General features: G+C 40.3%; 1 protein-coding gene across 10 annotated transcripts in view; it reads right to left on the bottom strand.

The window, feature by feature from the left end:
- Positions 1-18,317, bottom strand: part of smog (G-protein coupled receptor 158 smog) — a 99,666-nt gene that overhangs the window by 13,675 nt on the left and 67,674 nt on the right. For 9 of the 10 annotated variants that reach the window (XM_022064436.2, XM_022064435.2, XM_022064440.2 and 6 more), the window contains 4 exons: positions 15,407-15,521; positions 13,143-13,294; positions 1,634-1,796; positions 305-373 (listed from right to left, as the gene is read on the bottom strand). In XM_022064436.2, coding sequence (XP_021920128.1) covers positions 305-373; positions 1,634-1,796; positions 13,143-13,294; positions 15,407-15,521 — 499 coding nt within the window. Of the gene's footprint in view, positions 1-304; positions 374-1,633; positions 1,797-13,093; positions 13,295-15,406; positions 15,522-18,317 lie in introns of all 10 variants that reach the window. The other variant, XM_022064443.2, reaches the window with a different exon arrangement.

Below are 18,317 nucleotides of genomic sequence, written 5' to 3'. Positions count from 1 at the left end.
ACTGAATAAATTCTACGTCTACAAAAGTTTGTTTCATTAAAAGTTTGTGTTGTTTGCCCTTATTCTTAGACAGTGTGAGCAGATCAGTGTTCCTCAGAAGCAGAAAATGTAGTGTCTTTCTTTTTCGCATTAGCTAATTCTCAAAACATGCAAAGGGCCGCATAAAGATCTTGCAAGGGTGACATGTGGCCGGCGGGCCGCAAGTGCCGACCCCCGACGTAAAGTTGTTTGAATTCTTCTGTGATAATTCTGATGGTTTTTATGTCAACGATTAATAATTTCTGTTTCATACGTATGTTCTTACCGTTGAATACAGGATAAATATTCCAAGAAGTATCGTCTCCAAGATTGTCCACATTCCGGAAGCTATGGTCTGCAGACAGACAGAAATACAATGACCATCAGATTCAGATGTTTCCAAAATATTCAAATTTATTTGAAGTTCCTAAGACGTAACTGTTCATGTAAAATGTAAAAAAAATTAAACAATTGCAAATAGGATATATCGGAATAAATTACCTTGTAAATTGATGTATTTGCATTTTCACTGACTTATGTGATGCACTACTCAAGTTATAATTACGAACTGGATTGATTTTTTGTGTACGTAACCATACAAAAACTGGCAAATTCACATTCCAAGGCGTCGTCGAACGCCTGCGGGTCACTTGCTAATGGAACCAGTATGGACGCACGTGTAGCGAAGACTCGATAGATCGTAAAGCGAACGTAGGAGCTTGTTTACGCCAAAGGTTTGAGGATCAATGGTCAGGGTACCCTGAGGAGGACGACGAAGATGGTTCTCGAAACGTCGGTGTTTTCTCCATTCAACCACCTGAAACGGCTGGCAGCCCGAAAAGAATTCATTACACTTAGTCGCCGTGAAATCTTCAGTTCATACACAAATGGTCAGGTTTGTTGGCGTTTATCTTCTGAGTAGTGGCGCCACGTGAACTTGTAGGTAGATACCAACGCATCAGAGGAACATACCAGCTCCATTTTCAGTCCCAAAGACCAATATCGTCATCTTCACCGCTCTAAAAACCTCAAATATCACTTGGCCTGCTGTAGTTTCAACGGGACGGGATCTCGGCTCATTTTTCCATCAACGCGCGGAAGTTACTAAGATATTACCACGGGCGGGACAAATCGCACACACAGATTAATGAAAAATGCATACAGCGATTTGGTCAGAAGAATAGAAAGGAATAGAGCAGCTGGAGGACTGCACATGGACCACAGAAATCGCGTGGACGAGCATGGAATGGATTAATCTGGTTCAAGGCTGGAGCCAGTGGCTGGCTCATCTGAACGGTGTAATGAGCCATTCATTTTAATAAACGAGGGACTATTAGCTTCTTACGAAGGTCTCTGCCCCATGGTGTTAATTAGTACGTAATGGGGTTCTCCGATTAATCTGGACAAGTATACTAATAATTACCTGTCTTAAACGGAAACCCGTCTAAAACTCAAAATACTATTATTATCGTCCTCTTGATTCCTTTACAGCGATGACTAACACAGCGACTAACACAGGTGAACTGTTAATTAGAAAGAATTCTCTGCAGACTGGGAAGCAGAGTATTGGGTACGACTTATGTGAGTCTGTAACAATGAAGGTCGCTTGTCTGACCTTGCATTTGCGCTGCGTGAAGACGACAATGGCCAGGACTACGGTGACGCACATGCAGAGTATCTGGACGCCAAGGACGACGGTGCGGAGCAGGTAGTCGTGTCGCGCCATGCAGGGGGAATCCCGTCCACAGACGTCGCAGCCTTCCGGGCAAGGCACACACCTGGACAAGAAAACGTTCCGTTAATCTTGGTCCCACGAACATTCAACGTCCTGAAACAGCTTCCCAAGCGGTCGACGCCTGCACACGAAACGCTGTATCGTGTCAGTCAGTCCAAAAAATCATATATTTGGAAAGTGAACAACAAATTAAAATAGAATCAAAGTGTGAATGATCATCACTCACTGGATTTGACGTTCTTTTATTAAAGATATGAATTATTGCCAGGGATAATCAACAGTCGAGTAACAAAGCCCATGGAGCACAGTCATTATTAAGAATATAAAAGTTGCTCAACTAGTGAAGAAATTCTCCCTAATTCTCAGGAACGCGGAAGTTTATTACCGTGTTCACAGCAGCCTCTGTCATATGCCAGATTAATTCAGTCCACACCAATTCACGCCCCGCTCTGTTTTATAGTCTACCAATGTCTTCAGCGTCACAACATAGGAATTTATATAAATGTTTATTTATTTTTCGTGCAACGTATTGAAAAATATTTAGATTTTTATTAGACTATATTTAAATCATTCACCAGTTTTAAGCCTTACTTTCCTTTCTTCAAGAAAACAAGTTATTATTTCAACAGGGCCTACGCACCCTCCAATCCAGTACGTTTCTAAGGGAGATATTTTCTCCGGAGGGAAAGTAGGGCGGTGTTAATGTGACCACTCAACTCCACTTACTGCCGAGGTTATAAAGAATGGAGCTATACCTCCATGCCCCCATGCACCTTTATGACATGGTGCTAAATTAATCAACTGAGGAATATTGTCACTGTGTTGTACAACACAATCCAAAATCTGCATTAAGTATCAGAACTCGTGAGCTAAAGTATTGACATTAGGGTCGTAATTCTAACAATGATCGACAAAATTGGAACTACAAACTTCTTTCTGTACATATTCTTCAGCACGAAGGTGTCACAGGCTATTAAGCACAAAACACGGAAATCATGATCGGAAAGTTGTAACTGTTCTAAGTAAATAAAAAAACGTCAGTTTATTAACTAGCTGAGCAACTGTTAGCTTCTCAAGAAGCAATGTTCCATGGAGTTCGTCAAATAAATACAATCTGTGCGTTACAAATTTCAAAAATGTCAACCGCGACGTTGTAAAGCAGAAAGTTACGCCAGGCAACAGACATTAGAAAAAACTCAAAAAAAGCAGAACTTCGAAAAAGTTTTAAGTTAACACTGCAGCCTCAGCAGAGTTGGAGCAGGGTTCACACCAACTACCCAGAACTCGTTTCGTTTATGAGACTGGTTACGTAACAAGGGGAAAAACTGTTGTGTTACAGCCGTTTGGAGTGCGCTATTTATTAAGTTAATATTGAACGCAAGACTACGAAATAACTAGATAATCATAGGAAAAATGTAAATAATCGCGCTCACAAAAATTATCTTGTTAGTTTCGGTTCGCTGCTTCCTAATTGTATCTGTGTTGTGGCGTGAAATCTCTCCTTATTCAATTATATTTTAAGTTTTACAATTAGGGAACTTTTATGAAAATTTCAACCCGTAGACTCCCGAAACTTTCGACTAATATGTTTTTCGGAACTAGGATACTATTTTTAAGGTGTCACAAAATAATTTTCATTGTATCACCCGAATGTAAGATCAGGTGTCGGAGATAATTGTGTAAGGAAACCAAGGTACATTATCCTTGTCTTATTTTAGTTATGGACTGATACTTATTAACTTCTTATTTTAGACTGAACATACTGAAATACGTATGTGCTTTTCATACATATATACATCACTAATTTGTCCCAGAAATAAGAATCTGAAATAAATATTACTGAGCTTCTATTCTAAAAATGTAGGTCAAACGACAGTCATTTTACCGTAGTAATCAAATAAGTAATTTCACGTAATCCAATAAATAATCCATGCAGTTCAACTGTCATAACCACCATTAAATCATCATCAGAGTGACGATATAGTTTGACATTACAAACAATACAGATTTCTACCAGTGCCTATCGATTTTGTGACGATAACTGAATACATTTAAACACGTAAACTGGAAGTTTTATGTTGAAACAGCAATAATGGCGACAGCCCAGATCTTTGAGCTTACATTCCCAAAATTAATTGAAATCAGCCTTTCGAGGATTATATATAGCCCAATCGATTTGTAATGAATTAGTGACTCGATATTTTATTATGAAAACCTTTAAAATCGGCTCAAGGATTAGATTTGAGGTCGTTAAAAATAAAACGTGTTTTAAACAAAGTCAAATCTAAAGCCAAAGCCACGTGTATAAACATGTCAAAATTATAAAAATCCCTGCATTAGAACCACTGCAAACAATGGGAGTTAATTTTAAAATATGATTCTGGTGGATATTTTCACTTTTATTGGTTTAAAACCTTCCACTCTGTATGGGAGATTTTTGGAACACATACTAAAATAGAAAGTAATACGAGATGGAATCAGACAATGAAACAAAAGCTTTTGCAAGGCTGTGGTCTTGCCGATGTTCGTGTGTGGAGCGAAATGTTGGACTCTGAGCTGACAAGAGACGAAAAGACGGGATAAAACGGAAATGAGAGTCCAGAGGGCAGCAGCTGGATACAAATTGATCAACACGAATACAACAACGACATAAGAGAAGAAATTCGAATGGGCTATTTAGTCTTGAAGACAAAATTAAAGAATCAGAAAAAATATGGTTACAGAATGAAGCTAAGCAGAGCAGATGTGGAGCAAACTATTTCATTGCAGCCCAAGAGGGTTAAGAACTGCGGGCCGACCCATCAGAATACGGAAGGACCTGTTAAAGTTTGAGGAACATGAAATCGGAACAGGTAAACTGACTCAATCCATGAGAATGACGACGATAGTGTGTGTTAATGGATGCAGAAAGTAGACCAAATATAAAAACTGTGCGTCAGACAATACAAAAAGGAATATACAAATAAAATAAATTTAAATCCGTCTACACAATTTTATTATATAAACTATGTCTTCATTTTTATTCATTCATCTTTTGTTCAAAATTGCTACTATCTTCAGGTGGTACAGCGATATATAAAGGCTGAAACTGAACCGTGTAGCATGTAAAGTAAAGTTTGTCCCACTATACGCCATGTAGGCGCTTGGGGTGAGTGGAGGTGTACCTCCTCTCTTTATTGACCTCGGCACTAGATGGGGGTGAGTGGTCAGCATCACGCCCCGGCCGGCTTTACCCCCGGGAAAGGACTCCGGTACCCATTGTAGAGGAGGGCCCAGAGCCGGTCCGGACGCAGAGGCTAGAGGAAAAATCCTCTGCCCCCGTCGGGGATCGAACCCCGGTCGTCCAGCCCGTAGCTAGTCACTATAATGACTGAGCTATCCCGGCTCATGTGTAGCATGTAATATTGAAGTTAAAATGATAAATTGTTAAATTAATAAAATGTTAAATCACATAATGTAATTATACTTTTTATTATTATTTTTTATTATTATTATTTAGTGTTCTGTCTGACGACAGGTCCATATGAACAGGATCCTTCCATCCTTTTCTCGGACTATACGTTCTTGGCAGATGATCCAAAAGTGGTTTGCCATTGCCTTCTTCTGTGTGTGAATGGAGTAATTGTTGGGAAGCCACGGAGGAAAACTCCGTGTTGCCTAGACCACGGCCTTGCCCAACACAAGTTATAAATTCGGGCACCGCCGGGAATCGAACCCGAGACCCCAGGATTACAAGGCCAGCGTTCTAACCGCTAGACCACCGTGGCTTGGTACAAATTACTACATCTAAGAATCCTTTATGTAATTAAAATAGTTAAATTGCAGGAATAAAAATTAAATATAGTAATTGTGGTTTTTAATAGTAGTTGACATAAAGCTCGATGCCTAATGGATTATAGAACGTAAATCTTTACGCCAGAAGAATATGTGGAATGCGAACTACAGTGATGAGTGTCCAATGTCTTCCACGTATAAGACAGAATTATGCAAGATAACTGAGTTACAAGTGACTAGTTGGGACTGTGATGAAGATACTATTGAGATTTTTTCCGATGTAGTATTGGTTTTGGTGTACGGTCGATTGTGGGGACGACGTATATTGAAGTGGACTATGCGAGAGCTGACAAAGAAGAAAAGAGAAAGAATGAAAGAGAAGACACCTCATTTAAAGGAAGAGCCATTGAGAGCTTGAAAAATGGTATTGCGAACATACTGATTGAAAACACAGCAGTATGAAGTACTCCTAGAACAGCGTCCTTGTCGAGTTTATTAGTCGCTCAGATAACCGACGTTTCATGAAACCCTAATGTTCATAACGAACCCGTTCTGTAAAATATTTCGTCGCATGCTACTTTTTTATGGTTTTCATTCTTAAAATAAAGAAATCAGGCAGAGATTACCTTGATATCTGTTCCCCATTTAAACCACACCATCAACCAATTTTCAGGAAGTTCTCTACGAACATCACGCCTCCTACTTTCTGATTTCCTAAAAGTAAAATAAAGTTTGTCCCACTATACGCCATGTAGGCGTTTGGGGTGAGTGGAGGTATAGCTCCTCTCTTCCTTGACCCCGGCACTAGATGGGGGTGAGTGGTCAGCATCACGCCCCGGCCGGCTTTACCCCCGGGAAAGGACCCCGGTACCCATTGTAGAGGAGGCTGGGTGGGCCCCAGAGCCGGTCTGGACGCAGAAGCTAGAGGAAAAATCCTCTGCTCGGTAATAATAACATGGCGGACGCGCGAACTTGTGTGGGGGTAAGCAACACTAGCGCCACTTAGTATAGGATCAGGAAAGGGTGTACGGTAATAAATCTTCCAAAAATATGGAATCTTTGTTATGCCATTTCCTTTTATGTAAAAAGAAGAACAACATGACGGTTGCGAACGTTGAAAAACTACTACTAGACTACACCCAGAAGGCAAACATCTTCATACTCGCCGCCGTGAGAACCTCAAATCCTATTAATTTACAATCATGGCGCTGATGCATAACTTTGAGGTTATGTTCGACAGCTTCAACTTTGTCAAAATCTGTACTTAAGCAATATATTCCAAAAAGAAAACACCACTGCTGCTACTACTACTACTACTACTACTACTATAAGAACATACGCACACTGACCCATTATCTAAACACCATTTTATGTTTAGGTTATAAACTGAAATCAGTTCCATCCGAACAGGCACGCAGCATTCACAGCACAACATCTGTAGGACTAGAAGTCTGTGCTTTGTGAATTCTGCCCGGAGCAACTTGTTTAATCATGCCAGGAAGCAGAACACCAGCTTCTCGTGTCCGATGTCCTGTAATTTTATTTCACCCGGTGTTTCGGCAGATTTTGCCATCGCCAAGACCGGTGCGGACTCACCCGCGTCGGCGGACTTGGCTTCACCCGCTCTCCCTCAGCGTCCCCCCAGCGCCGATATCGATTAGAGGCGCCAACTACATCCACCGCCCTCTTGCCCATTCATTCGCTGCTCCCCACCCTGTAGTTTGATTGTTTTTTAACAGCGCATTGTTTCCTGCGAGCCGGGTGATGATAATGAATTGTGAATTGATAGCAATTGGGGAGGGTGTGACGTATTGTAGTCTATGGTGCTTCAGTTGAGTGACTAATACTGAAGCCTGACAGCATATCTGATTGGGGGTTTCGGATATCAGAAACACATGCAGCGGCCGATCTATCAGCATTTTCGCACCACTGACTTCCCCCCCCCCCCTGCTTCTTGTAGTCTGGGAGGAAACACTTTTAAAATAGTCCAACTGTAATGTTATTTGTCTCCTTAAATTTAAACTCTCGCGGAAAACACAGACGGAGAGTTTTTTTAGAACAATGTTGAAAATATTTCTACCCAAAAGGGATAGGAGGTAATAGGCACATGTAAATTTGATACTGTGCTTATTAAGCATCTCACTATTATAACGTACAGGGAGCGAAAGTAAATATAATTCCAGGCAATCTTAATATAGGCGCTAGACAGAGATGAGTGGTTAGCTTCAACCACCAGGAAAGAGGTTATGGTGTCCGCTGGATGGGAGAATCTGTGAGCCCCAGAGCCAGTCTGCACACTCGGACGACTGCAAAGAAATCGAACTCCGACATGCTGTTCGTATCAACTGTAAAGAATTAATAATAACCATGATATTTCTGTCTGTCCTTCAGTACTTCTCTGTGAGACGTTAAACCTAATGAAAGTTTAACACAATACATACAGAACATTCACCACGAGGATTGAGCAATCCAGCATGAAAGGGAGGTGCTCAGTAGCCGTAGCACAGATGGCAGTGGTCAAAAGTTTACAAAAAGAACATCATGTCAGTACAGTCCGATGGTACTGCTGTTCCTGGAACCAAGAGTTAGTTTTTCCATTTCACAGTTGGCCTACGGCATGCGTGATTACAGCTCTCAAAGACCAGGAGAAGCCATCACCAAAGATTTCATTTATGGCTTCATCGCTAACAACTTCAATCTTCTTTATGTTCCAGATAAAACACCCGACCTACCAAGAAAAGAAAGCCTTTCGTAATGGCATGTGTCCAATAAATGTCAAAAAGACTGACGGCATCAAACAGGTCATGAAGTGTATCGATCAGGGTTACGAAGATTATTCAACTGTTCTAAGCTTCACGGGAGATAAGCAGCTAATTCCGATGTATAACCTACGACGTTCTCGAATAATAGTGAATGTCTCTACCCCCTCATTTATGTTTACAAAATGTGCGGAAATAGCACATATCAAAAACAAAAATTATGTAGGCTCTGGGAGGACGTTTCACGTCATCAAATTAGTACTTCGGCACCTACCTGGACAGACTGAAGAAAACCACGAAAAATCTCGCGAAAGCCGCCTTCGGGTGAAGACGTAAACTAGCGACCTTCAGAATGCGAAAAAAAGAGAGATAAAAAACATTTTGGTTCGAGGCTACGTACGATAGACTACCTGGGCATCGATGTAAGGATAATATTAAAATGGATCATAAAGTGACAGGATAATTCATGTGAATCAGGGCAAAATCCATTGACGAGATGTTATGAATAAGGAAAGGAACATCCGGGTTCTTTAAAAGGCAGAATTTCTTAACTATCTGAACCACTATTAGGTTATAAAGAATGAGTCTGCTCTATGGCTGGTAAGTTAGACCTACTGACGGAATATTGTAATTAGCGTATTTTAATAAGGAGTTCTGCAGTAAGGAACAGAAGATACTGTCTATCCAGTACGTCCAGAACGGCTTTTCCGAACATTTTGCTGATTTACGAAGCAGTACTTCAGCAGTGTTTTATTCCCGAAAGCCTGTTCTCTGTGTCTCACATCGCAAATGAGAAGTACAAAACTTCAATGGTGGAAAATTATTTAACAACAGTCTGCCAGTATTATTTACAGTACCACATGTAAGCATGTCAAGTTACGATATAAAATTTCAGCACTTGGTATAACAACGACTCCAATTAGATGCATGAAATCTGCAGATTATGAACATACGTAACTCTAAGACTATAAGAAACATTTAATCACTTTTGTATGTTATAAACAAATTAGCAACAATAAAACTTTTCGGAATTGTGCCAAACAATTAATAGGTTATGGAAACCTGCACCAGCGGAAACTATAAACAGAAATAAGGTTCTGTAATTTTTGATGTGTCATCTTTGTTGAACAAACGAAAGCATGCGTTGGAAAGTAAATTTAGGTATTAGCTCCGTACAGAAATGTGATCAATGCGTTAGCAGTTTAGTCCAATTCAAAATCTATTAATAAGTCAACACATTTGAAGGCAGCCATGAAGCAGTAGGGCTCCAACTTTGATTATCGTTTCAAGAGACATCTTATAAATCTCCCTCAAACCGGAGAGTTTTCATTTCTGCTACATAATCTTGGAAGAGGGAAAAAACATTACGTTTAGAATGCAGCAGACTATTTGGACGTACTCCCATTTTCACAGGACGGCAACATGATGTATTGAACACAAAGTTCTCTTCCTTCCCATAATTCAATGCAGTGTGAGTAGGCTGTACAACTCCACTTCACCGGGGTGCACAGCAGAAACTTTCTACTTGTCTGCCATCCCTCCATTTGTTTGCGTCACACTTGCAAAGTAGCTGGCAAATACAGCCGAAAGGTGTGTCCCAGTTTGGAGGACAAAGCTGCCAAAACCGTTCTTTGACATTTTCCATCTCCGATTTCTATTCGTGTTCACTCAATTAAGATACGTAGAAGAAGTACGAAAAGTTCAAATTATTTATACCCGCGACGTGAATAAAGTTTTGTTAATAGTCCCTCTTCCCTAATTTTTTTAAATAACTGGATTAAATCAGATTGTAGTTTAATATATACAGGTGATTCTAGTACAGCAATGGCGACGAAATGAGATTCACTTCTCAAATTTTAGTGCAGAAACTTTTATTTTACTTTTTAGATGATCGAACGCTTCAAAATTAAGAATTACGAGTTTTCAGGTTTATGGTGTACCTAGTGATTTGAATTCAGGGCTGGAAACACACGGATTTTATTTTACGAAGTAATACAAGATATATATAAACAATATTTATAACTTTCCTCGTGAATAAAATCTTTTCGAAAAGACACAGACACATTGTTTGAGCATCATCTGCGACAGAAAATCTCAAAGTTTTTTCTTCTTCTGAACATTAAACGTATTTAACAAGGGCGATGGTGTGCCGTCTTCCTGGAAGAACTCTGCAGGTTGCAGTACTTGTAACTGTGGATAGACGATGCTTTCCAGCAAATAAAGGTAATTTCGGCTCGGCAACACCACAATTTAACTTTGGCGCTGTCTCTAATGTGATCTGCTGTAGCATGAAGGTATTCTGGTCCCCAGACGTGCACGTTCTGTTTATTTACCTTCCCTTGAATGTAGCCTCGTCAAAGAACATGATTTTCCTCGGGAATTCGTTGTCTTCGTCCAGTTTCTGAAGCATGGTGACTGGAAATTTCTTACGGGCTGCCCTATCATCTTGCGACTTGTAATCATGCAGACACAAACGTCTTTGTAACAACCGATACACTGTCGAACGCGCCAATTACAATTCGTGATGACAACAGTGGAATATGGACAAATATGCCGCGATTCTTTCGACAGTTTCGTCAGACACATTTGGACGCCGTGAACCTTTCATGTGAAAGACACTTCCGGTCTCTGAAAATTGTCTGGACCATGCACTTATCGATGGTTTTGATGGTGCCGTTTCTTGAAACGTCATTCTGTAACGTCTTTGGACGTGTGGAATTTATATTTGCTGAACTGTAACTACGGCACGTCCATGGAAACAGCATGACCCCTTCAAGCGTCCATATTATTATGAATGGACCAAATGCCAAATTAACTATTTGTAAACCGTTTCCGATGCGTCTGATTACCACAACATTGCCAAGTCACAGAGAAAAGTCTCAGGTATTTAAAACTGAGCAATAATTTTCTTCGTTATTGTCGATAATATTCACCAGGTTCAACGACAGTAGCATTATCCCACGTAAATGTTCTCCTGAGTTTCAGAAAATCTGCGTTTTTCTCGCATTGGTCAATTTTCGAATCATGTGATGGGCCAAATGAAAAGTTGCAAGGGTCACATGCGACCCGAGGACCACTGGTGCACTGCATTTGGAATTCATGGCTCCTGGCGGTACCATTATTCGTGACGGTAAGTTGGAAAGCTACAAAAGACTGAAGACACGAAGGATTTTTCATGGAGTTCGTCCTGACATGTGGCACGTTTTCCTCTAACACGGCACTGCGAACCCTCACACGAGCGCACGGACGCCTTGGTTTCACCTTCTTAGACCACCCACCATACAGTTAATGAAGCTGACTTCATTCTCGTTCCGAAACTAAAGGAACATCTGAGGGGACACCACTTCTTTTCGGATGATGAAATGAAGACACCATTTTCGAGACGGTTCCATCAGCAACACGCAAGGTATAACATGACGCACTCGTGAATTGCTTGAACGCCGGCAGACGTTCGAGGACCACAGAAGTAATTTTGTGGCGAGATATCTGTGTTACATTATAAAATAAAATCCAAGAAAACTCCAAAGTTTCAATGAAGTATGTGATCTCGTTACTTAAGAACAAAATAGGACGCATTACTTTACAACACGTTTAATTAATATGTTGGCCATTCCCCCCGAGCTTTTCCAACGATTTGCATTTTCTAATTGCTTCGCTAATTAGATTTAGGTAAGTTCTAGAACTTACAGTTCACGTGGAATTGTCCTATGTTCAAATTGTTGACGTCCCCCTTACAAAATTTAATTTAAACTTGGCAAATTGTTCAGGATGAAGCACGCATCCCTCTTATAAGTTCTCTGGACGCACTAAGTACACAGAACGTATGAAAATAACACTGTCGAAAGAAAATAAAGTCACAAAAGAATTGTGGGGTTAGTTCGAACTGATCGTTCTGACAACTGAGTTAGGGTGTGTTGCTATTCTGTTCGTGATACTTCTCGCTGGGTCTTTCTAGGGTTCATACTTACCATTGTCCAAACAAACTCTCGTGATTCTTCATTAAATATAATGACCAGAGAAATGAAACATAAAATGGAATTTCAGGTTATATCTAGTATTTTTGACAGTTACTTACATATTTTCTTATAAATTAAACTGAAATTTTATTATAAGACAGTAAGGGAAGTTGTGAACCAAGAAATAAAAGACAAAATTTACGTCCCGCAGACAACAGGAAAATAACATTAAATTACTCCAATTATAAACACTAACTAGATTCTACATTCTATTATTTGTGTTGGTCAAGAGTTGAACTAAATCCCAGCCAGAAGCTCTCTATTACTTATTGTATCTGGCACAAGTTGAACTAAATCCGAATCTGACCTGCTGTGACGTCTTAGCTTGCAGCTACCTCTAGTTTTTAGCCAGAGTCTGATTGATAAGAATCCTAGGATGATTTAATGTAATGTCATTGCTAGCTTCATCGTAACCCAACTCTTTACGCACCGAATCCTTGGGTACTTCCACGATTCATAGATCCCGGGCTCCTGCTTGTGTATGACGTAGCAAGCCCCAGCTCGGCCGGAGGAACGTAGCGTTTCTGTCAGCTCTTCATTTGAACTCCAAACATCGGAGGGTGCAGTTGAAAGCTTCTTGCAGCCAGATTACATGCCAGTGTAACACCGGCGTGAAATGTCAGATGATTTACTCGTAAACCAGAACTAACAAAGAGCCTCGCAAACACGTAAATGTTCGCCAACGCTGTTTCCAGACACACAATGCTGAGCGCTGATAAGAAGGATCATTAAATCGCGACGACAGTGTAAGTTGACTACTGTGACGACAGTAGGAATCGTCTCTTACTTACACACAGCCTCGGATGGAACTTGATCCGACCCTTAATTGCTGTCTCTTACTTGTAGAGTGTGTTGTCGCCTGGCAGGATGGTCGCCTCGATGCCGTCTGCCCGTAACTGCCTCTTGGCAAAATCCAAGTCGTGGGAGAAGTAGCCGGCCCGGCACGTGCATGTGTAGCCCCGACGAACACCGAGACCCTTAGCAGGCACACACTGCGAACAAAGAAGTCACTCACAGACCATCTCTGTTATCGGCACAATGGTGGACATTTGAACTGGCAATACTGATTTTCTAGATTTCGTAACAGCGGGTCAGATGAACAGTCATTAATTCGACAGTTGTCGTCCGGGACGTGATGCCGTGAACACCAATGTTTCGGAGGAACGTATCGCCTTCATCTTCAAAAGAGGTGAAAGCACATTTCTCTGAAACGTTACTAACCACTTAAAGTGCCACGTGGCGTCACAACTCAGAAGAACACAACCAGTGTTTTTTACCACACAGAAAACTTCAAAGCACATAACAACCAACTCCATAAGGAAGAAATTGTACCATGGAAGGTTCACGAGTTACGTTAAGACGTTTATGTACGCTGCATTGAAAAGGGTCGGAAGGGAACATAGAGACATACTTTAAGCCAATGTTTCGAATTTGCTTGGGGAGTTTAAGGAAAACCTTGAAATATCCCAATCAGAGTTTTCGGAAAGATTACTTGACTCCCCTTCTGAAATAAGATATTAGAAGATCAAATGTCCGTTACTCTTCGAAATTTTGTGTTTCTGTAAAAAGCTTTTTTTTAAACGACTGTTGAATTTTAGACCTTGAGTCTACTTGGGGTTGCCTTAAGGGATCTGATGGACAGTTACGAATGGACATACATCACAAAGATAACCTCCCGGTATGTCAAATATATTTGTGTTACAATACCTGAGTTAAATGACTGTAGGAGTGGGAACTTCATCCGAATTTTCAGAGGTCTGTGCATTCCTTCAAACTTTCACTTTATTCGAGATTATACTCACTGACTACAGACCCCGAAGACCGACAGGGTCTTCTTGTAGCCTCTGCCACTGGACCGGTTCTGGGTCCACCCTTCCTCCTATTTGATCCGAACCGGAGTCTCCTACCAGGCTCTACGAAGTGCGACAATTATGTTCGCGGAATGCCCGCATATGTCGCATCGAGTGGCGAGTGGGCGAATAATAACTAACAAACAGCGACGTGTTACGACGTGTCTGTGGCCCAATCTTGTTTGGGCGAAGCACAGAAGCCAGCAGTAGCAAAGCAGTGGCAGAGTTACACAAACGCGCGTTTTCGTCCCGGCGGAAGAATGAATCCTAGATTGCTAGAGCAAAGCACTGACATCAAATGTTGTGCAAAGTTGGGCAAAACCGCGAGTGAAACTCTGCTGAAGTTAACAGAGGACTATTTCGCTGACGCTGCGAAAAGTCAAGTGCATTTGAGTGAGGAGAAAAAGAGCACTCATGCCGCTAGCCCAAGTGAAGACAATCCTCTTTTTTTTCCTAGATCACAAGGGCATTGTTCACTATGAGTTTACTGAACAAGGTTGAACAGTGAACCAGCATTGTTATCTGGAAATTTAGAATTCGCTCACGACGCTCTCGCTGTCCGAGAGTTTTTGGCCAAAAAAGTCGATACTGAAATTGGATCATCCCGCGCGACTCTTGGCTATTCCCAAAAACTGAAGACCGGTTTGAATGGCCACAGATTTTCGAACACTGCCGACATTGAGAGACACGCAACGATTATCTTGAAGAGCATTCCAGAAATATTTTGGGCAAAACTCAGTGAATATATACGTGCACAAGGAGACTGCTTAGAAGGTGACAGCAACCATTAATGTGTAAGCAACTAAATACAGCTTTTACGCGGGCATTCTGGGAACTTAATTGTCACATCTCGTAGAGCGCGGCCGAGGTATAACGCTAAACACTCACCCCCCTATCTAGAGCCGAGGTCAAGAATCAGTAGGCGTTATACCATCTCTCCCCCCAAATTGCTATAGAGCGTACAGTGCGACATGATTACTTTACATAAGTAGGATAAAATGTTGCTTCTACTTTAATGCCAACCTCACTTTCACGATTTTTTTAAACAAGGCTCTATCGTACGAGTCATGGTGGTACATCCATCTGATGGGCAGAAATACAACCACAATGATTAGGTTCTGTTCGTCTTTAATTGAAGCTTCTATATTTAGATCTTACTGTAGTGAGATACGACGACACCGTAAGCACTTGAATCTACTATGCAGTAAATACCAGTCACCTAATAAATCAATGAAGCCGAGAATGTCTACGCACCTCTGTTGTCTCTTGATCACATTTATGGCCGCCCCCGAACACCGAGTTGAACGACTCATTGCACTGATGAATGTCGAGGTTTTCATCTGCTGCAAAGAAGATGCCTGCTGCTTCTCTGAAAAGTTCACAGGAAATCAGAGTCAGCACTTCAATTATTCACTAATTCCAAAGAGCAGAACCATCTCTAGAGACTGACATTCGCTCACCTAGTCAAACCCAATTCCTTTTATGAAAAACGAAGTTCCATTTTCGCGTTCGCAAAAGCCCCGGCCTTCCAAATGGTATCCCCATCAGTTTTTCCGATAGAAACTTTGAATGTGTTAGATATTCTAAGTAGCCTCTTCCCTTCATATTTTCCGACCAGTACTTCGTATGAATTTCTCATCTTTACCACGCGTTCTACTATCCCCGTCCTCCTTGATGTAATCACCCTCATAATATTTAATGAAGAGTACAAATAATAACTCTCCCCAGCCTCTCGTCACTTCATCCCTTTCAGGTAGCAGACGGAAGACTGAATTGAACGAGAGCTAGCATTTCCAGACTTAATCTTCTGTTAGTTTCTTAATTTCGTCTGTCAAGCCTACTGCTGTTTCCTGTCACATGTTCGAAGGATTTATTACTTATTTTCAAATGCTTTCGCCCTGTATTCTGATGACAAGACACGGACATTCAGACTGTACTCGGTCTATTTCGTGTTGGGACATGCATCACACAGAGCGCAGGCACAAACACTGTCCCTTCATAAAATAGAGAGACTACTTCATTTTAACTGCGTTTGCTTCTATACCAAATATCTTAGTAGCATCTAATAATATATTTGGTGATTTTCTTCATGGTTCGCCCACTAACTTCGTGTCATCAGCACAGACCAGACAGTGTCTTCTGCAAAACTGGGGCATCCGTGTAAAAGGCTGGCGCGTAAAGAAAGTTGTCACATTCATGATTCAATAAAAAAGACGTTTAATCTGAACGTAAAGGTTTATGATTACCCTCCACGCCACTTTATTAAAGCAATAAATAGTCAGAACCGAATGAAGAAAGAGTAGAAGTTTGTCGAAAATGCTCATCTTAATATACATGGACCATATTATTGGAGGATATTAATCAATAACTGTAACATAATATAAGTCTATCTAAAGTTAAAATGCCTTTATGTTATAAAGAGCACGTGTTAAAATCTATAAAAATTCTACACACAAACAAAAAGCCATACTACAATTCAAAATCACGTATTTGACATAAAACAACAAATTAACTGCCAAACTTCGCAGCCCTTTCTATTTGCTAATGATCATTTCTTAATTCCTTGTAGAGAAAACAAAATCCTGGTGCCCGTTTGTATATTACATAGATACCAACACAATTAATGATTACAACATGAAAATGTCCGATTCATAAACTGAAGTAATTTCATTCAAGCAAAAGAAACGTGTAACAGTAAAAAATATTTTAAAAATAAAATGCCCTGATAAAACAAATGAGGGCTTCCGACTTTGTACACTGTAGTATAAATTATTAGAGGCAAATATGATAATATAAAACTAAATAAATGTAGCAGTCCTATCAAGATATAAGGTGCATTCTTCTTCTTCTCCAATTCACGGATTAGGCCGATGACCTGTTCCGGCTTCTATGAAATCCACCTTTGGAGATTTCTTCTTCCTTTGATCCTATACCAAAGGTCTGTTTCGGTATTTGACCTTCTTCCATCCCTTCTACATGTTCTAGCCAATCTTGTTTATGTATTTTTATTCTGTCATTAATTGAAAATACTCCTAATTCTTCCCTTATGTCTTCAGATCTTGAAAATCGTATTTCCGCTGTCTGTAATTTTTGTATGTCTCTTTTCTTCATTGTCCAACATTCACTTCCATATGGTAGTGCAGCAACAGCCATCACTTCATAAATTCTAAAAGCGATCCTTATGAAAAGCCTATAGAATTAACGACGTGCGGATGCGAATATTGGAGTTACGACAGAAGAAAAGATAATGGAGAAATCAGACATGCATTTCCTCAGAGCGATCGTAGAGCACAGAATGTCAGGTTGTTAAGTAAACTCCTCTGAAACGTCGGTCACTGTCACCACCAATATCGAACTGTGCATTTAAAACATCGCTGCAGAAACTCTTTACCGGATTGCATCAAACGTGAGAAAAAGAGTTAATGCATTCTTCGCTGAACACGGTGGACATTTCCAACACTTAATATAACATTATTTGTTGTTATTTCATTTTAATACAATTTATTCTTTGATAAACAGGACGTGTGTCAGGAATGGGTTGAATGACTTTTTGATCACCCTGTGTAACAAAATAGCAAATGTCCATGACTCTTTGACTCTGTGAGTACGGAGTTCGTGCGATGGGCAAAGAGACTTCTGACAGGGGCGACTCTGTTAGTAAGAAATGTGAGACTATGGTGACACCTGTGGTTGGAGTCGGTCGGTCAGTTTTGTGCCGATGCGTTTGTCAGAAAATTTTGCTTCAGTCGCCAAGAAGATATTTTCACATCTGATTTAGTTTATAAGAAAGTTAATAAATTTTGTTCTTTCAGTACGATTTGCTAAGATAATACTGCAATAAACTGTATTTATTTTTCAAAGAAAAATAAATATTGCCCGTTTGATGGATCGTTCTACGCTTGAAGTAGTTGACATCCATCACCTTCCCCATGTATTATTATTATTATTATTATTATTTATTTTTGACTGCAAATGGGTTTATACCCGGTGGCAGTGACCTACAATAAGATACAAAACAATGAGACACAACAAAAACAATAAAAAAACACAACAAGAAAAGAAAACTATAAGACACAACAAAACAATGAGATACCTCACCACAATGAGACAGAACAAAACAATCAACAAAAGGACACAACAAAAACAATAAGACACAACAAAACAA

The sequence above is a fragment of the Zootermopsis nevadensis genome, unplaced genomic scaffold (assembly GCF_977971745.1).
Source record: "Zootermopsis nevadensis isolate Lab colony 2312 unplaced genomic scaffold, Znev_1.0 Znev_ptg000012l, whole genome shotgun sequence".
Classification (NCBI taxonomy): domain Eukaryota; kingdom Metazoa; phylum Arthropoda; class Insecta; order Blattodea; family Termopsidae; genus Zootermopsis; species Zootermopsis nevadensis.
The sequence above is the reverse complement of the archived record's forward strand: the minus strand, read 5'-3'. Positions and strand labels throughout refer to the sequence as shown.